Below are 17908 nucleotides of genomic sequence, written 5' to 3' on the forward strand. Positions count from 1 at the left end.
CTAACCCTCACTACTGCCTAACTCTCACTACTGCCTAACCCTCACTACTGCCTAACCCTCACTACTGCCTAACCCTCACTACTGCCTAACCCTCACTACTGCCTAACCCTCAGCTCACTACTGCCTAACCCTCAGCTCACTACTGCCTAACCCTCACTACTGCCTAACCCTCACTACTGCCTAACCCTCAGCTCACTACTGCCTAACCCTCACTACTGCCTAACCCTCACTACTGCCTAACCCTCACTACTGCCTAACCCTTGGCTCAATCGCTCATAAGGATAAGGATGATGATGATGATGATGATGATCGTCAGTGAAAAATAAATAGATATTGATTTAAATATGAATGAATAGATCAAATTAATATTTTTTCACAATTATAGATTGATGAAAGTGAATAAGTAAATACACTTAGTTTCTAGGTGCTCAAAGACACAACGGGCATTTTAAAACAGCGTTCATCCAACAAAAATTATCAAACAGAAATGGAGGGCATTTATTTACCAACACATTCAATATAGTCAATATATATCAATAATAAAATGACCTTTCACCTGCAAATACTCACCTCCTCAACCCCGGCTCCTCCCCCTCCACCTGGCTCCTCCCCCTCCTGCTCCGCCCAGCCCCGGCGTGAACGCCAGCATCGAGTACGTCCTGGAGGTCCACAGTGTCTCCCCCAGGGTGGGCTCCCTGCTGGGGGGTACCCAGCTGACCCTCTGGGGCGCTGGCTTCAGCTCCAACGCCTCGCTGGTCCGGGTCTCCGTGGGTGAGTCCTGCAACAAAGGAACACAGAGGAACGCCATAGGAACATAGAGGAAGACATCACAAGCACATGGAAATACATCAGACCAGTGGTTCTCTAACTTTATATACCACCTAAGAAAATATTAGTCTCCCCAAGTACCACCATTCTGACCGATGTTATAAAATATAACTCAATACATAAGTATAGGCCGGCTCTTTTCTGCTAGAAACAGTTCACTCAGGAGACTCATTTATTCCTTTAACTTATCTTAAAGTTAAGTTTGAGATAAGTTAAACTTACCCCCCCCCCCCCTGGTACCGCAGAGCCTTTGCATTTAGAACAGAACAAAACCCAATAAACCGCCAATGTGTGCAGGGTCCGGGAGGGTAAATTGAGGTTCTAGATCAAGCAGGCAATTTACCGCAGGGAGTGTTAACACTCGGACAGTGCCGCGAAAAATGCTTGCATAAAACGGCATATTTGGCAGTGTAAAAACGCTCAGTGAGAGAGGGCTGTACCTGAGTAGAACGGCTCCAAATAAGCAACAAAGTCAGTAAAGTGTCAATTGTGTTCTCTGTGTTGTACTAAGCAGCGGACGCTTGGTGATGACGTACTACGACGTGTTGATGTATGTACAAGAGGCAACCGTACTCAGGCCCAGTTGAGATTTCCTAGTGTGAGCACAGGCCACTGGCACAGCAGGGGGCGGGGGGCAATCGTACTTGAGTACGGTACAGGTGTCACACAGACTTGGGCACGGTACAGATGGCCTAGTCTGAGTACCCCCTGAGTGTGTTCTTGCAGCAAACATCGTCAAGGTGTTTAAAGGTTATCGCCAACACCTTTTATCTCAGACCGTCAAACTGGAGGAGGGAAACAAAGTAGAGTCGAGTTTCAACTACGGCGTAGCTTAACCTTTTTCTGTCCTCGAGGGGAAATAACACACACATCACACCTAGGACACCATTGAGTGACAACGTACATTCAGCGGATCAGACCCAGACAGTGATGAGAAGGTCATCAGGTAAATGACAGCTTTTGTCTGAAGTGTATTACATCCTTTGTTCTCATGCCTTTGTGTTTGTTTGGCGTCTGTGTTTGACAGGCCGTGCAGAGTGCGAGGTGATGACATCCTCAGAGGACAAACTGGAATGCCTCCTGCAGTCTGCGGAGGAGACTCACACCGTCAGAAACAACGGCAGCACCGTCGGTACGCTCACACCTCCTTCCCCACCTCCGTCACCCCCTCTCCACCTCCTACATCCTCCTACTCCGCCCCCGCTGTCTTTTGTCCAGCTGTCACTCATAACCTCGCCAGGGCTCAAATGGAAGCATGCAGCAGTAGCTGTGGGGTTGCGTTATGTAGAGCAAGAGACGCAGAGGAAGAGACAGAGACGCAGAGAGAGAGACAGAGACACAGAGAGAGAGACAGAGACACAGAGAGAGAGACAGAGACACAGAGAGAGAGACAGAGACACAGAGAGAGAGACAGAGACACAGAGAGAGAGACAGAGACACAGAGGAAGAGACAGAGACACAGAGAAAGAGACAGAGACACAGAGGAAGAGACAAAGACACAGAGAGAGAGACAGAGACACACAGAGAGAGACAGAGACACAGAGAGAGAGACAGAGACACAGAGGAAGAGACAGAGACACAGAGAAAGAGACAGAGACACAGAGGAAGAGACAAAGACACAGAGAGAGAGACAGAGACACACAGAGAGAGACAGAGACACAGAGAAAGAGACAGAGACACAGAGAGAGTGAGGGACATGGCTGGGAGTGTGGTCGCTGTTGGAGAACAATAGCAGAGTGGCGGCGATGTTGTAAACCAGTTTAGGGGGGGGGGAATTGGGTTTTGTGTCTCTGAAAACATTCTCTAGGAACCACAGGTTTGGCCTTCTTCTAGGCCACAGGTTTGGCCTAGAAGGCCTGTTGTGGTTCTGTTGTGGTTCTGTTACAGCCCTGTTGTGGTTCTGTTACACCCGGTTGTGGTTCAGCTGTGGTTCTGTTGTGGTTCCCTGATTGTACCGTGTGTGTGTCCCTCCCCGCCCTGCCGGTGTGCCGCTGCTCCCCGGGGTCCAGGCCAGGGTGAGGGGTCTGCGTGGAGCCCGGCCAGCCTGGACGTGGCCCTGGGGGACACGGTGGCCTGGCTCTGGGAGGCCCCGCTCTTCCAGCCAAAGAACTACCGGGTGTTCAGCGTCTCCAGCCCCGGGGCCACCGAGCCCGACGACGAAGGAGCCTTCAACAGCGGGGAGACCCCCACGCCCAAAGGTAGGAGGACCCCCCCCCCAGCACCGTCACCGACAGGCCTCTACAGCCACACCATGAGCTCCACCCATACCACCACCACCACCACCAAGACTATCACGACCGTCAAAGACTCCATCACAACATTTAGCTTTATCACCTCCACCCAATGTTCCCCCATACCTCCGTCACCAACACCGGCCTCTTCAGCTAAACCATGACCTCCACCCGTACCTCCGAAAGCACCACCACGACCATCAACGACTGCATCCCAACATTAGCTCTACAACATCTCTTTCTTCCTCCATGTTCACTAATGCCTCCATCAGCAACACTACCTCCACCAGCACCATCGACTTCACTCTCTCTCTCTCTCTCTCTCTCTCTCCCCCCCCTCTCTCTCTCTCCCTCCCTCTCCCCCCCCCTCTCTCTCCCCCCCCCCCCCCCTCTCTCTCTCTCTCTCTCAGGGTTCTTCAGGTACCGCTTCACCACGCCCGGTGTCTTCTACTACAGCAGCGGCCCCATCACCAGCGGTAGAGGCCACGCCCTGCAGGGGGTGGTCCGCGTGAGACCCCCCGGGGACCAGACCCCACCTATCATCGTCACCCTGGGGGGCATGGAGGCTCGCAGGGCAGCGGATGGTAAATGACTGTTAGGGGGTGGGGTTGTAAGGGTATATATACAGTGTTTATAACAAACCTGGTCCTGATTCAGTACTTCTGGTGCGATGGATGAAGATCAGATCTTCATGGGAAGAAGAGGGGAGGAAGAAGAGAAAATATATTGATTCATTTTGTAATCTTGATTGATTTAGTATTAATATATATTCATTTACAATATTTATACATTTATTTCTATAAATTAATTTAGCAATGTTGATGAGTTAGCTATATCCATTAATTGAGTAATGTTGACTAGGTCAGCTATATTCATTAATTCAGTAATGTTGACTAGGTCAGCTATACTCATTAATTTAGCAATGTTGATTAAGCTAGCTATATCCATTAATTTAGTAATGTTGATTAGGTCAGCTGTATTCATTAATATGATTTCCATGAATTCCAAACCGTCCAATCAAGAGCCTCACCTCCCCTTCTGCCCCTCTCCCCCACAGGGCCAATGAGAACGGCCCGCTCCGTTCCACAATGCACCGCTGCAGCCCCAGACTGTGGCCCGTCGACCAATGAGACGCTGTTGAAGTTGTCGCCGTGCGCCACTCCCATGGTGACCTCCGTCTCCCCCCTGCAGGGCACCGCCCACCAGGTGGTGCGTCTCCAGGGCAACGGCTTCAGCGACACCGCCTGCGCCAACGAGGTCAGACACTAAAACCCCCTCCCATTGGCTGCCGACTCCTGATAGAACCTGATAATGCCAAGATGTTGTTGTTGAGACGGCCATCTTGTTTTTTTAAAGGGGACATATTATACCATCAGGTGTGAGTGTGATGAGCCGTTACATGCCATGACAGATAGATGAGCAACGTTTGCTACAGTCCACTGGGTAGGCCGGTAGACTGATCTATCCAGCACGCATCTAGGTGGACACGCCCACTTGTGATGTCAGAAGAGGCAGATTTTCAAAACGTCTTTTAACGGCTAATGACACTCACACCTGGTGGTATGATATGTCACCTTTAAGTTCTGTTAGGATTCAGTGTCATGTTCTGTCTTGACTTGTTTTGTTTATTAGTTATATTGAGATATTTCAATATGAAACTGCAATACTGGATTAACCAGATTCTAATATATAGTCCTGATTTGAGAAAATATATTAAAGGGTTTATTGTTGGAAGGAATGTGTCCCTCCTCCAGATTGTAGTCAATCCATCCATAGTCGTGGTTCGATTCAAGGAATCCAAGACTGTGTCACCCAAACAAATAAACGCAGTGGTGATTCATGCTGACTGTGTGTGCGTGTGCGTGTGCGTGTGCGTGTGCGTGTGTGTGTGTGTGCGCTAGGTGACCGTGGGGGGCCTGCCCTGTGAGGTGCTCAACAGCACCCAGACGGAGCTCTTCTTCCGGGTGCCCCTGGACAGCGGGGCCCCGGTGGGCGTGCCCCACCCTGTGGCCATGGTGGTCCGCAACCTGGGGGCCGCCCTCCTGGCCGTCCGCGGCGAGCTGGAGCGGCGCCTGGTGCTGCTGCCCGTGGTGGACTCGGTGGCGCCCCCTATGGGCAGCCCCACCGGCTACACCCGGCTCAGCGTCTGGGGGTCCGGCTTCTCGTGGGAGGGGCGGGTGACCGTGGCGGGCGTTGAGTGCGAGGTGGTCTCCGTCAACTACACCCGGGTGGTCTGCGACACCGGCCCCCGGCCCCAGCCCGGTTCCGGGGACGTGGTCTACCAGGCGGGCCGCCTCACCGCCGCCTGCTCCTCCGACTGCTCCTTCACGTACGACGCCGCGGCCACGCCCGCCGTCACCGGCGTGGCGCCCGGCATCGTCGACGGCAACGGGACGACGGCGGTGACCCTCTCGGGCTCCGGGTTCGGCGGTGACGCCGGAGACGTGTCGGTGTTCGCCGGCCCCTGGGAGCTGGAGGTCACCGCGGCGACGGACGGCGCCATCACCCTGATGGTGGGGGCTCTCCCGGCGGGGGAGCACCCCCTCCGCGTGGTCGTGAGGAGCAAGGGGCTGGCCACGGGCGCAGCATCGCTCGTCAGCCTGGCGCGGGCCTCCCTCGCCCCCGCCACCGGCAGCGTCGCCGGCGGGACCCCGCTGGTCGTCACGGGCAACGGCTTCGCCCCGGGCAACACGAGTGTGATGGTCGGCGACGAGCCGTGTCACGTCCAAGAGATGACTCCCGGAGAGCTGCGCTGCCTGACCCCTGAGGGGCGGGGCGGGGGTCAGGTGACGGTGCAGATCAACGTGTTCGACGTGGAGTACCCCCCGCTCAACTTCACCTACGCCCAGGCTCAGACCCCCAACGTCTCCTCTCTCATGCCCTCCACCGGTGAGTTCAACAACCCCCGCCCTCCCCCAGGTGTGAGGCCCCAGGTGTGAGGTTCGAGGTGAGGCCCCAGATGTGAGGCCCCAGGTGTGGGGCCCCAGATGTGAGGCCCCAGGTGTGAGGCCCAAGATATGAGGTTCGAGGTGAGGCCCCAGATGTGAGGTTCGAGATGTGAGGCCCCAGATGTGAGGCCCCAGATGTGAGGTTCGAGGTGAGGCCCCAGATGTGAGGTTCAACTTAGAATGGTTTATTCACCTAGTAAACACAACCAGGGTAGGAAAGGGGTCATCCACCTCCTTTATGATCCAGCCCTCTCTGTATCTTGCTAACCCTAGGTCTGGCTTGTGGTAGCCTGCTCTCCGTTTTAACTGCAAGCACTTCAGCTTAACGGCCTTCAGGTCTGCCTCGTTAACTGGAAAAAGTTAACCAAGTTGCCAGACCTACCACTCCCCTCACTCCTCCCTGGCGTCTGCCACACTACATAAAACTATATTGACAAACCCAGTGACCTATATAAGACCCCTCTGTGGTGTCTTACCGGGGCCAGAGAAGCAGCCAAAATGGAGAAAGGAGAAACTAAAAATAGTCTCTCAACAGTCTCTAACCCCCTCCATCCTCCCCCCTCTCCCTCCCTCCCCCTTTTGCCCCCCCCCCCCCTTACCTCCAGGGGCCAGCGGGGCGGCCCTCACCCTCGTGGGCCAGGGCTTCGGCGGCGACCCCCAGCTGGTGGGGGTGACCATCAACCACGCGCCGTGCAACGTGACGGCGGTGAACGACACCCACGTGTGGTGCACGGCCGGGGAGAGCCCCGGGGGCACCTACGAGGTCAGGGTCCACCACAAGGTCAAAGGTCGCGCCCGCTCCGACGTCAAGTTCACCTACGAGCTCCTGATCAGCGCCGTGCAGCCCGATGAAGGTGAGCGGGTCAAAGGTCAAAGGACCCTGAAGAAAATGGCTTGGAAAAAAGCGCTCAGAAAGTGGGTTAATTCACATTTACAATTTGGCCATTTAGCCGACGCTTTTATCCAAAGCAACTTACATTAAGTACATTTGTCATAAGAAAGTGAAACAAAACATTCCAGTAAGGATGTTCATAGCACCAACAATCGCAATGTTAACCCATTCCCCGCATACAACAAAGATATACCTAGGATAAGATGCTACATAACTAAGTACCATAACTAAATACGACATACAATAAGTGGGTACATTAAGTGCCAGGACGTATAACATACAACCTCAATGGATCAGTGGTTCCTAGATGACCCAAGGTGACCGAAGCCTTATTTCCTCTCCTCTGAAACGCAGGCAGCTTCGGGGGCGGGGCTATGCTGGTGGTCCAGGGATCCGGGTTCGATCCCAGCGAGTCCCGCGTGCAGATCTGTGGGGAGGAGTGTGAGGTCTACAGGGACCGGTCCACGTCCACCCAGCTCTACTGTCTGTCCCCCCCAAACCACGGTACGTACCACAGGGCGTGCCCACTCCCACACCAAAGGTCCTGGGTTCGATCCCCGATGCCTACGGTCTCATATGGCCAAGAGTAAATAGCATGTGGTGAAAAAAACTGTTTTTTTTGTTTCATACCAACACTATTGGTTACTATCCGTTCCACAAATATTAGGCAGGCTGTAATTAAATAAAAGATGATGTTAAACAGGATAAAACTGACAGTGTAGTATAAAGAAACCTTAATCCATTTGCCGTCAAAGTACCCACTTATTATCACTATTTAATAAAAACACTTTCTTCAAAAAGCTTACAGTGAAGTTTTTTAACTACCAGTTGTATGATTGGCATAATTACAATGTCCGCCTCCATTCATTGAAACTGAGAACCACGTCATAACAGTGTGACAACCAATTATATAAAATAAAAGGAATAAAAGAATGGCCAAAGTAATGGTGAACTGTGAAAACACCTGCGAGGAATGACTCTGAAAGAAACATCAATCATTCAGCAAAAGACAAAAACAAAAAGGTATTGAACCTCACACTCTTCCACCGTGTTGTTCACATTCCCAACTGTCATTTTCCGGGCGGTCCCGTTGACAAAGGAAAAACTGTGACGCGTGTATTTTTAGACCCAGATTCCTCTGATTGTGTGTGAGCAGAAAGGTGTTAAACGGTTGACCTTTGGGCGCCCTAGTGAGGTCTAGCTTCACGCTGGGCTTGGAGTGTAATGTCTTATCAGACTAAACACTGACGGACAGTCAGTGTTCTCACACTCACTTCTCACACTCGCTTCATTTGAGCTAATCAGGTCTCTTTGTCTGGATGTGTGTGTGTCTGGATGTGTGTGTTTTTGTGTTTGTATATGCGTGCCCGTGTGTGTGTGTGTATGCATATCCGTGTGGCTGTTTGTGTACGCATGTCTGTGTGTGTCTGTCTGTGCATGTTTGTGTGTGTGCCTCTGTGTGCGTGTATGTGTTTACGCGTGTGTGTGTTTGTGTGTGTGTGTGTGTATATGCATGTCCGTGTGTGTCTGTGCATGTTTGTGTATGTGTGCTTGTACGTGTGTGTATATGTGTTTACGTGTGTGTGTGTGTGTGTGTTTGTGTGTGTGTGTATGCATGTCTGTTTGTGTGTGCTTGTCTATGTGTGTGTGCGCTTGCATGTGCCTGCTCGTCCACTTGTGTTCGTGTGTGTGTGTCTGTGTGTGTGTGTGCGTGTACCCATGCGCGTGTGTGCGTCTGCGTCTCCAGGCAACAGCTCGGAGGTGGGCTGCGCGGTGACGGTTGCCAACGAGGGGAACGCGGCCAACATGTCGGGGGGCTTCACCTACAGGACCCTGCTGACCCCGGTGGTCAGCGGGGTGGCCCCCCGCCGCGGGGGCACCGCCGGGGGCACGCGGATCACCATCAGCGGCTCCGGCTTCAGGTACGCCCCCCCACTAGGGCCCCTGTGGTGAACCGCTGCCACAGCCTGGCCGTAGACCACAGCCCACAGCATACGGGAAGACAACGTAGGGCGGGGCGATTAATCCAAGTCTGATCGCAATTTCGATTTTAGCGTCAAACGATCACAAAGTTAACATAATCGAGTTTTGCGATTTTCTTTTATTATTATTATTATTTATTTTTTATTTTAAGTCCAAGACGGACTTGAGTGTAGAAAAGCTGATTCGAGCGCCGTGCCTTTTGCTCCATTGTACATTTCTTTTTTGGTCGCACTACAAATATGAGGAGAGATTTGCGCTCCGTGTGCTCCGGGCTTACAAGTGGATTGGCCACTCTGGATACACACCACAGTGATTTGTAACTGTTGCAGATACTCCCTTTTCCTTCTGTCCTTGTTTTGTCTGACCTGTTGGTATTTTATTTGGAACGGCAAGTAATGGATTCCCTTCCCATTCCCATATTTTCTGATTCTGAGCATGTTTGGTGGTCCTTTCTGGCTTTATTGGTAGAGCAAGGCATTAACACTGCAAAGGATCGGGGTTTGAGTCCAACTGGGGCCCACCATTCCAGCAATGTGCGCACTTATGGAATCGAAGACGCTTTGAATTTTCACAACAATTTTCCTTTGAACGTTTCCCCGTGTGACTCCTGCCTTTGTAAAGCACCGGGAAAGCCCTTGTGTTTGAAGGGGGCTGTTGAAATGAACTCGCCCTGTCTTGCCCTATCCCCCCCCACCTCCCCCCTCCTCCCATCAGCACCAGCATCAGCGAGGTCAACGTGACCGTGGCGGGGTCGGTGTGCGACGTGCAGTCCACCAACGCCACGCACATCGTGTGTGTGACCAACTCCCAGGGGCGCTCGCAGGAGGCCAAGGTCCGGGTCAGCATCGGAGACCGCGGCATCGCTAGGATGGTGAGCCCCCCCCCCGCCACCGATAGGGGAACCTGAGGTCACCTCACGGCTAGTAGCATTGTGACTAGCCGTCACAATGCTACTATATACATGCTTTGAACATGGGTCTGTATCGACCCATGTTCAAAGCCAAAGTAATCCCACGCTTCAGCTGAAAAGTAGTAGGAATAACTTAAATTAGACATTGTGGATAAAGAATTACCAAGCGATGATTTAGATATAAAACATCACATAGTTACTAAAGTCTATCGCCCAAATCCCATAAATGTGTTTTCTCATGTTAACCGCTACCAGCTGTTCCCTTGTAGACCGTACATTTCTTAGGTACATTTATTTTATGCATCTTCTAGGATAACGCCGACTTCTTCTACATCGACGTGTGGTCGTCCCGGTTCACCTGGGGAGGCCTGACCCCCCCGGAGAAGGGCACGTTCGTGGTCATCACCAAGGGCCAGACCATCCTGCTGGACGAGAGCACCCCCGTGCTCAAGATGCTCCTCATCAAAGGTAACGCACCCTGGGAGCGTTACACACAACAGAGGCTAACAAACATGGAGCTAACGCAATGGTTACTAACACACCTGGAGCTAACACAACTGGAGCTAACACACTGAGAGTTAACACACCTGGAGCTAACACAACTGGAGCTAACACACTGAGAGTTAACACACCTGGAGCTAACACAACTGGAGCTAACACACTGAGAGTTAACACACCTGGAGCTAACACAACTGGAGCTAACACACTGAGAGTTAACACACCTGGAGCTAACACAACTGGAGCTAACACACTGAGAGTTAACACACCTGGAGCTAACACAACTGGAGCTAACACACTGAGAGTTAACACACCTGGAGCTAACACAACTGGAGCTAACACACTGAGAGTTAACACACCTGGAGCTAACACAACTGGAGCTAACACACTGAGAGTTAACACACCTGGAGCTAACACAACTGGAGCTAACACACTGAGAGTTAATACACCTGGAGCTAACACAACTGGAGCTAACACACTGAGAGTTAACACACCTGGAGCTAACACAACTGGAGCTAACACACTGAGAGTTAACACACCTGGAGCTAACACAACTGGAGCTAACACACTGAGAGTTAACACACCTGGAGCTAACACAACTGGAGCTAACACACAGAGTTAACACACCTAGAGCTAACACCGGGAGCTAAAACTGAGAGCTCACGTCCTACGTCGTAGGACATCAGTTCCAGACTGTCGTAGCACCAGCAGAGTCGGCCACCTTGAACGTTCAGCGTCACACCAACATCCAACACCCACATCAACATCAACCTCTATAGACAGAGTAGGCCTCACAGAGCTTGGTGTGTGGAGAAGGACCTGTGCTGTGTTGTTGTGCCCAGGAGGAACGCTGGTGTTTGAGGAGAAGGACCTGGAGCTGCAGGCCGAGAACATCCTGATCACCGACGGCGGCCGGCTGCAGGTGGGCCAGGAGGGGGCGCCCTTCCAGCACAAGGCCATCATCACGCTGCACGGACACCTGCGCTCAACCGAGCTGCCCGTCTACGGCACCAAGACCCTGGCGGTCCGCGAGGGGGTCCTGGACCTCCACGGTACGAGCCGCTAAGAGAAAGCATGAGGTTTGCTGTCCCTTTTTCCTGCAGGCATCCCGAGGCCTACTGGTTAAGGAGTTAGACCGGTAGGCAAAACCATAATCAGCCCTTTGGACGGCGTCTGACTGACAGCCCGACATGACACCGAGACCACACTCTAAAGTCTCGGTTGTTGTCCTCGACGTAATCCTAGTCGTCCTCAACACAACATGGAACCCCAAACCACCTACAGAAATGACATTGTCTTTGTAGCACGACAATGGTGTTGACAATAGTCAAGCAGAACCGACCTATCCGGTGTTTTTTTTTAAATACGTTTGTTATGGGACATGAGTGGTATTATGGTATGGAGTAATCTGAGGTGTGTGTGTTTCCCCGAGCGGTGCTTTTTATTTCTGATTCCCCACCACTACCCCTGCCCTGAGGTCCAACTGTGTGTGTGTGTGTGTGTGTGTGTGTGTGTGTGTTCTGACCGGTGGTCCCCTAGGTATCCCGGTTCCGGTCACCTGGACCCACCTGGCCCAGACGGCCCCCTCCGGCTCCAGCACCATCACGCTGAAGCTGGGGGTCACCTGGAGGATGGGGGACGAGATCGTCATCGCCTCCACGGGACACAGGTACGAGGGACCGCCCCTTCCTGCCCAGACAGGAAGTAACGTTGAAACTTAAAATGAGAAAAAAAAATATTATAGAAAAAACAACATCAGACACACATACACACACACAGGCACACACACACACACACAGGCACACACACACAGGCACACACACACAGGCACACACACGGACACACATACACCAAGACAGTTTTACATCTATTTTCAATTGAAGTACTTGGACCTTTCGGGCATCTTTAGGCATATTTCAGGCACATTTCGGCAGCAGTGGCTTAAAAAGTGCCACATGATAACATAATCCCACTTTTACGAGAGCATCTATAAATACACACACACACAATCACACACACTTCCAGGTAGGAAAATGTATAAATAAATGCTATACACCCTAATTGTTCAAATCGCACAGGACTATTTTTCGTTAACAAAGGGTTAACAAAGGGTTAACCCGGTGTAATGAAACCCCCCTACCTGTAAACACCTGCGGGGGGGCGATTAGCAAGCCGATCCGCTGCGCAAAGCATCGGCTGCAGGCGGCAGTCGAAACCAGGAATTATGCAAATCTCCACCGGTGGTTCTCACAATCGGGCTGCTTCCAGTGGATCTGACCTCAGATCCAAACCACGTGGGCCTGCGTTTACTTTATCAATATTATTAAACTACCTATAACTAAAGCAATCCGATTTTTTACATTCTTTTGGAGGGCGTATAGACATAATTGCACTAAATATCTTGCGGTATAATGTTTGAAAATCGTATCAGTACGGTCCATGGGTGCAACTTCTATTTTAAAGACTTCTTTTTTTAAAGGTGACATATTATACCACCAGGTGTGAGTAGGGCTGGGTATCGTGGCCAATTTCCTAAATCGATTCAATTTCGTTTCGTAAGGTTTTGAATCGATTAATCACGATTCGATTACATTCAATCTGCTCTTAAATAATGGAAATGTCTCACCTGTGTAACAAAATACAAATGTCCTTTATTTTTTCTCTTCACTTCAAACAACAGGTTTTAAGTGCAAGCTTGTAAATTGGACAGTTTAAACTTGAGCTGCAAACAAAACTGTCTCAAGTCTCAAAAGTTTAATTTTGAAATTAGAAAGGAATGCAAATGAAAGTGTGCTTGATCTACAACATTCCATCACTGCAAATTGCATTAAGGCATTGTTATAAAGTGCAAAAATAATAATAATGGTAACAAAACAAAACAAAACCCAAAAAAATTGAGCTCATGCCCTATGAATCAATATTGCCAAATTGTAATGAAATCGATCCAAAATCGATTAAATCGATAATTTTACCCAGCCCTTGGTGTGAGTGTGATTAGCCGTTACAAGCCGTTGTAACAGCTGATCACAATCACACCTGGTGGTATGATATGTCACCTTTAATACTTAAAACGTGTGCTCTACAGGCACAGCCAGGCGGAGAACGAGGTGAGGACCATCGCCTCGGTGTCCGCCGACGGGATGACCCTCACCCTGACCGAGGCCCTTGAGCACACCCACCTGGGGGTGTCGATCCCGCTGCCCGGCGGCAAAGTGCTGGAGGGCCGGGCCGAGGTGGGGCTCCTCACCAGGAACGTGGTGGTCCGGGGCTCCCAGTCCATGGACTGGGCGGAGAAGATTGAGGCCTGCCCCGAAGGCTTCAACACAGGTACTGTTGTTGTCCCCCAGCAGGCCGGTCCGGCCCACCCTTAAAGGGCCCGGCAGACCCCCGGATCAGAGAGCGGTTTCTGATTGGGTCTCACAAAGTTGTTTGCGACAACGTTTTTTGTGAGACCCGATAGAAAAGGACCACTCTGGAAAAACGCTTTTAGAGGGTAGTAGCAGACATCTTGTATTTCACTAAGAAATTCCTTCTCTTTACAGAGAAAAGACTTCTCTGTAAAATTCAATAAAATAAAAGGTTTCTGCTACTCCCAGCTAAAAACGTTTTTACAGAGCAGACATTTTGTATTTTACAGGGAAGTTCCTAAAACGACCACTCCGGAAAAACGCTTTTAGGTGGAAGTAGCAGACATCTTGCGGAGTTAGAAACTTCTCGGTGAAAATACAAGATGTCCGCTACTCCCAGCTAAACGCATATTTCCAGAGCTATTGGACACAAAGATCCACGACGACTTTGTTTTCCCACTGGGGTTTAGGGGCCATTTGGGGCACCTGAATCAGGTAACGCCATCCCACTTGATCCCATCGCAGTCCTGTCACTTCCCGCTTTACTAATAAACTGGTGTTGACCCGTTGTCGGTGGGTTTCAGGGGAGTTTGCCACCCAGACCTGCTTCCAGGGGCGGTTTGGCGAGGAGACGGGCAGCGACCAGTTCGGCGGCTGCATCATGTTCCACGCCCCCCGGCCCAACGAGAACCTGGCGGTCGGGAGACTCGCACACGTGGAGGTAAAAGAGAAAAACGTTGAATTTCTAAGATTCAATTTCTAGTCCATTTTAGGCTGACCTGCTGGACATTGGCAAATCCTAAATACCTTCTAATTTAGAGTTTAGAATGTATCTGTTGGCGGAATTCAACCCTCCAGTTAAAAGACAACCCGCTCTATCTCCTGAGCTAAGCCGACCCCGTTCTCCGTCTGAACCCCCCCCCCCCCCCCCCCCCCAGGTGTTCCACGCGGGCCAGGCCTTCCGTCTGGGCCGCTACCCTATCCACTGGCACCTGATGGGCGACGTGCACAACGCCTCGTACGTGCGCGGCTGCGCCATCCACCAGACGTTCAACCGGGCGGTGACCATCCACGACACCCACCGGCTGCTGGTGGAGCACAACGTCATCTACGACATCATGGGCGGCGCCTTCTTCATCGAGGACGGCGTGGAGACGGGCAACGTGCTGCAGTACAACCTGGCCGTGTTCGTGCGGCAGAGCACCAGCCTGCTGAACGACGACGTCACGCCCGCCGCCTACTGGGTCACCAACCCCAACAACGTGGTGCGCCACAACGCCGCCGCCGGCGGCACGCACTTCGGCTTCTGGTACCGCATGCACGAGCACCCCGACGGGCCGTCCTACGACCGCAACGTGTGCCAGAAGAGGGTGCCCCTGGGCGAGTTCACCAACAACACCGTGCACTCGCAGGGCTGGTTCGGCCTGTGGATCTTCCAGGACTACTTCCCCATGGCGGGCGGGAGCTGCCGCTCCTCCACGCCCCAGCCCGCCGTGTTCCGCGGCCTGACGGTGTGGAACTGCGAGAAGGGCGCCGAGTGGGTGAACGCGGGCGCGCTGCAGTTCAGCGGCTTCCTGATGGCCAACAACGAGAAGGCGGGCGTGGAGGCCAAGCGCATCCGGCCGTGGGCGGTGCGGGACTTTGGCGAGGAGGGCGGAGCCACGCTGTCCAACAGCACGATGGTGGGCCACGTCGGCGCGCTGAACGGCGCCGGCTGGGAGTACCGCACGCGCCGCGGCGTGATCGCGCCCTTCGACGACGGCATGAGCGTCATCGGTACCACTTTCGTCAACTTTGACCGGAACGGGAGCGCCGCCATCGGCGTGACGGCCGTGGACGGCACCTGTGTGCACGACTGCGGCGGCTGGGCCGTGCGCTTCCGGCGTGTGGAGTTCGTCAACACCACCAACAGGGGGGCCTTCCGCTGGGAGCACGAGGTGCAGCTGGTGGACCTGGACGGCTCCCTCACAGGTGAGCGTACGAGCGGAGAGGGGAACATCACACAGCGCGCGGGGGGGGGGGGGGGGGGGGGGGGGGGGGGGGGACCGCGGACGCGGGCGATTACATGTTCCGGGTCCGAGGTCACGGGTGGCGCATGTCCGAGCGGACTGGGAACTCACTGGGGTTTAATGCGTTGTTTATGAAAAACCTCCCAAAATATCCACTTCTCTTCTCTTATTTATTACTTATTAATCCATGAGGATGTCACGGTGAAGTTGTCCCGTAAACGTGTGTACACACAGAACCACACACTTTGTTCATGAGATGTTTTCATCTATCTTAACGTTTTCCTGCGGCCGCCTTCATTTAAACTCTTGTTTAACCCGTCCCCCCTCCGATGCCTTGCCCCCAGGCCAGGTCAATCAGAAGGTGGTTCCCATGAGCGGCCTGCTGGACCCGGCCCTCTGCAGGCCCAGCCCGGAGTGGAGCGGGGGTGACTACCCGGGGGCGCTGTGTGACCCCAGCGTGGACTTACACCGCGTCTCCCTCAACAAACCCGGGCCCTCCTCCCTGCAGGGCAAGGACCTGGTGCTGAGCAACCAGCACGGTACCTCCAGACACACACACACACACATGGGCAGGCACACACGTACACACACATGCACACACACACACACACATGGGGACACACACATGGGGACACACACATGGGGACACACACATACACACACAAAGACTCACAGACAAACAGGCACACACACAGACACGCACACACACGTCCTACCTTATATCGATGCATACACAGAAAGATCACGGCGCTATATACTGAGTACCTTTTGCACCTGCTTATGCACACACTGACACAATTATAGAATCAGGATGGATAAACAGGATCAATTGTAATAGAAAACCAAATAAAGTAAAAAAAAAGAAAAAAAAGAATTTAAATCAAAATCAGAATCATTGAAATGTACAAATGCAATAAGTTGTGTAGTTTCCTGCGTGAAGGTATTCGGTTGAACAGTTATTGCTCCCCCCTGTCAGGCTCCAGTGGCGTTCCCTATCTGAAGAAGAGGCTCACTCACAAGCTGGGCTGGATGGCTCTGCTGCCCTCTGGACAGACGTACAACTGGTACTTCAAAGACGTGGACCAGATCACCAACATCACCTACTCAGCAGGGTTCTACTCCTTCAAGGTACCTCACCGACCCAACACACATACGGTGCATTACTGTTAGAACCACAAAGACAGAACCAGGTGCATGCTCCATCGTTGTGTGGCTGTGTGGTGTCTATAGCAACACGTTACTAAAGGTTGAATAAATATCCAAGTTCTACCGTGGCTTTAATATGAAAATTATGAGAAAGTATTGAGTTTGTGTTTTGCCAATGCATCGCATCACGTGTGCAACAATCCAATCCACTTTATTTATATAGCACAAATAAAAAAACACAAGGTTCCCAAAGTGCTGTACAACAAAATAAGAAATATATAAATATAATAAAATGCACTGCCCACATGATACATTTACATAACATCAACACATCTTTATAACATCAACACGCTACCTGGAGTTAAAAGCCAGAGAAAAGAGGTGCGTTTTAGGATGGGAGTTAAAAAGAGACAGTGGCAAATTATTCCCCCGTTCTAGAGCTGCAACGGAAAAAGCTCGTTCACATCTGAGTTTTAGCCTGGATCTGGGCTCTGTCAGGAGCAGCTGGTCAGCTGACCTGAGAGAGCGGCTGGGAATGTAGGGCTGGAGCAGCTCGGATAGGTAGGGTGGGGCAAGGCCATTCAAGGCTTTAAAAACAAATAAAATAATTTAAAGTGAATTCTAAAATGCACAGGCAACCAGTGGAGTGAAGCTAAAATAGTTGAAATGTGCTCATACTTTCTTGTGCTAATTAAAAGATGGGCAGCCGCATTTTGTACCAGTTGCAGTCGAGCAATGGAGGACCTGCTAACCCCCATATAAAGTGCATTGCAGTAATCCAGCCGGGTGGTCACAAAGGCGTGGATTACTATTTCAAAGTGCTGTCCCTGAAGGACTGGTTTATTTTTTGCCAGCTGCCTCAACTGGAAAAAGCTAGACTTCACCACAGCTTTAATCTGGCTGTCAAATTTAAGGTCTGAGTCCACTTTTTCCCCCAGATTGGTCATAATTGGCTTGTGGAACTGTGCTAAAGAACCCAGATCAACCAGAGGGATCACAGAAGTGCCACCAAAGACCATGACTTCAGTATTTTTTTCATTAAAATTTAAAAAGTTAAGAGACATCCAGGCTTTAATGTCATGTAAACACTTTAGCAATGGATTAACACTGTAGGCG

General features: G+C 51.6%; 1 protein-coding gene across 1 annotated transcript in view; it reads left to right on the plus strand.

Moving 5' to 3' along the window:
* Positions 1-17908, plus strand: part of pkhd1l1.1 (PKHD1 like 1, tandem duplicate 1) — a 63151-nt gene that overhangs the window by 23335 nt on the left and 21908 nt on the right. The window contains exons 34-51 of the mRNA XM_056583435.1: positions 629-771; positions 1856-1960; positions 2838-3026; positions 3470-3643; positions 4117-4316; positions 4961-5948; positions 6613-6861; positions 7254-7403; positions 8647-8821; positions 9597-9753; positions 10104-10260; positions 11133-11342; positions 11830-11959; positions 13376-13617; positions 14222-14358; positions 14576-15608; positions 15991-16185; positions 16623-16774. Of these exons, the coding sequence (XP_056439410.1) occupies positions 629-771; positions 1856-1960; positions 2838-3026; positions 3470-3643; positions 4117-4316; positions 4961-5948; positions 6613-6861; positions 7254-7403; positions 8647-8821; positions 9597-9753; positions 10104-10260; positions 11133-11342; positions 11830-11959; positions 13376-13617; positions 14222-14358; positions 14576-15608; positions 15991-16185; positions 16623-16774 (4786 nt within the window). The remainder of the gene's footprint in view (positions 1-628; positions 772-1855; positions 1961-2837; positions 3027-3469; positions 3644-4116; positions 4317-4960; positions 5949-6612; positions 6862-7253; positions 7404-8646; positions 8822-9596; positions 9754-10103; positions 10261-11132; positions 11343-11829; positions 11960-13375; positions 13618-14221; positions 14359-14575; positions 15609-15990; positions 16186-16622; positions 16775-17908) is intronic.

This window comes from Gadus chalcogrammus, chromosome 22 (assembly GCF_026213295.1).
Source record: "Gadus chalcogrammus isolate NIFS_2021 chromosome 22, NIFS_Gcha_1.0, whole genome shotgun sequence".
In the NCBI taxonomy this organism is placed as follows: Eukaryota; Metazoa; Chordata; class Actinopteri; order Gadiformes; family Gadidae; genus Gadus; species Gadus chalcogrammus.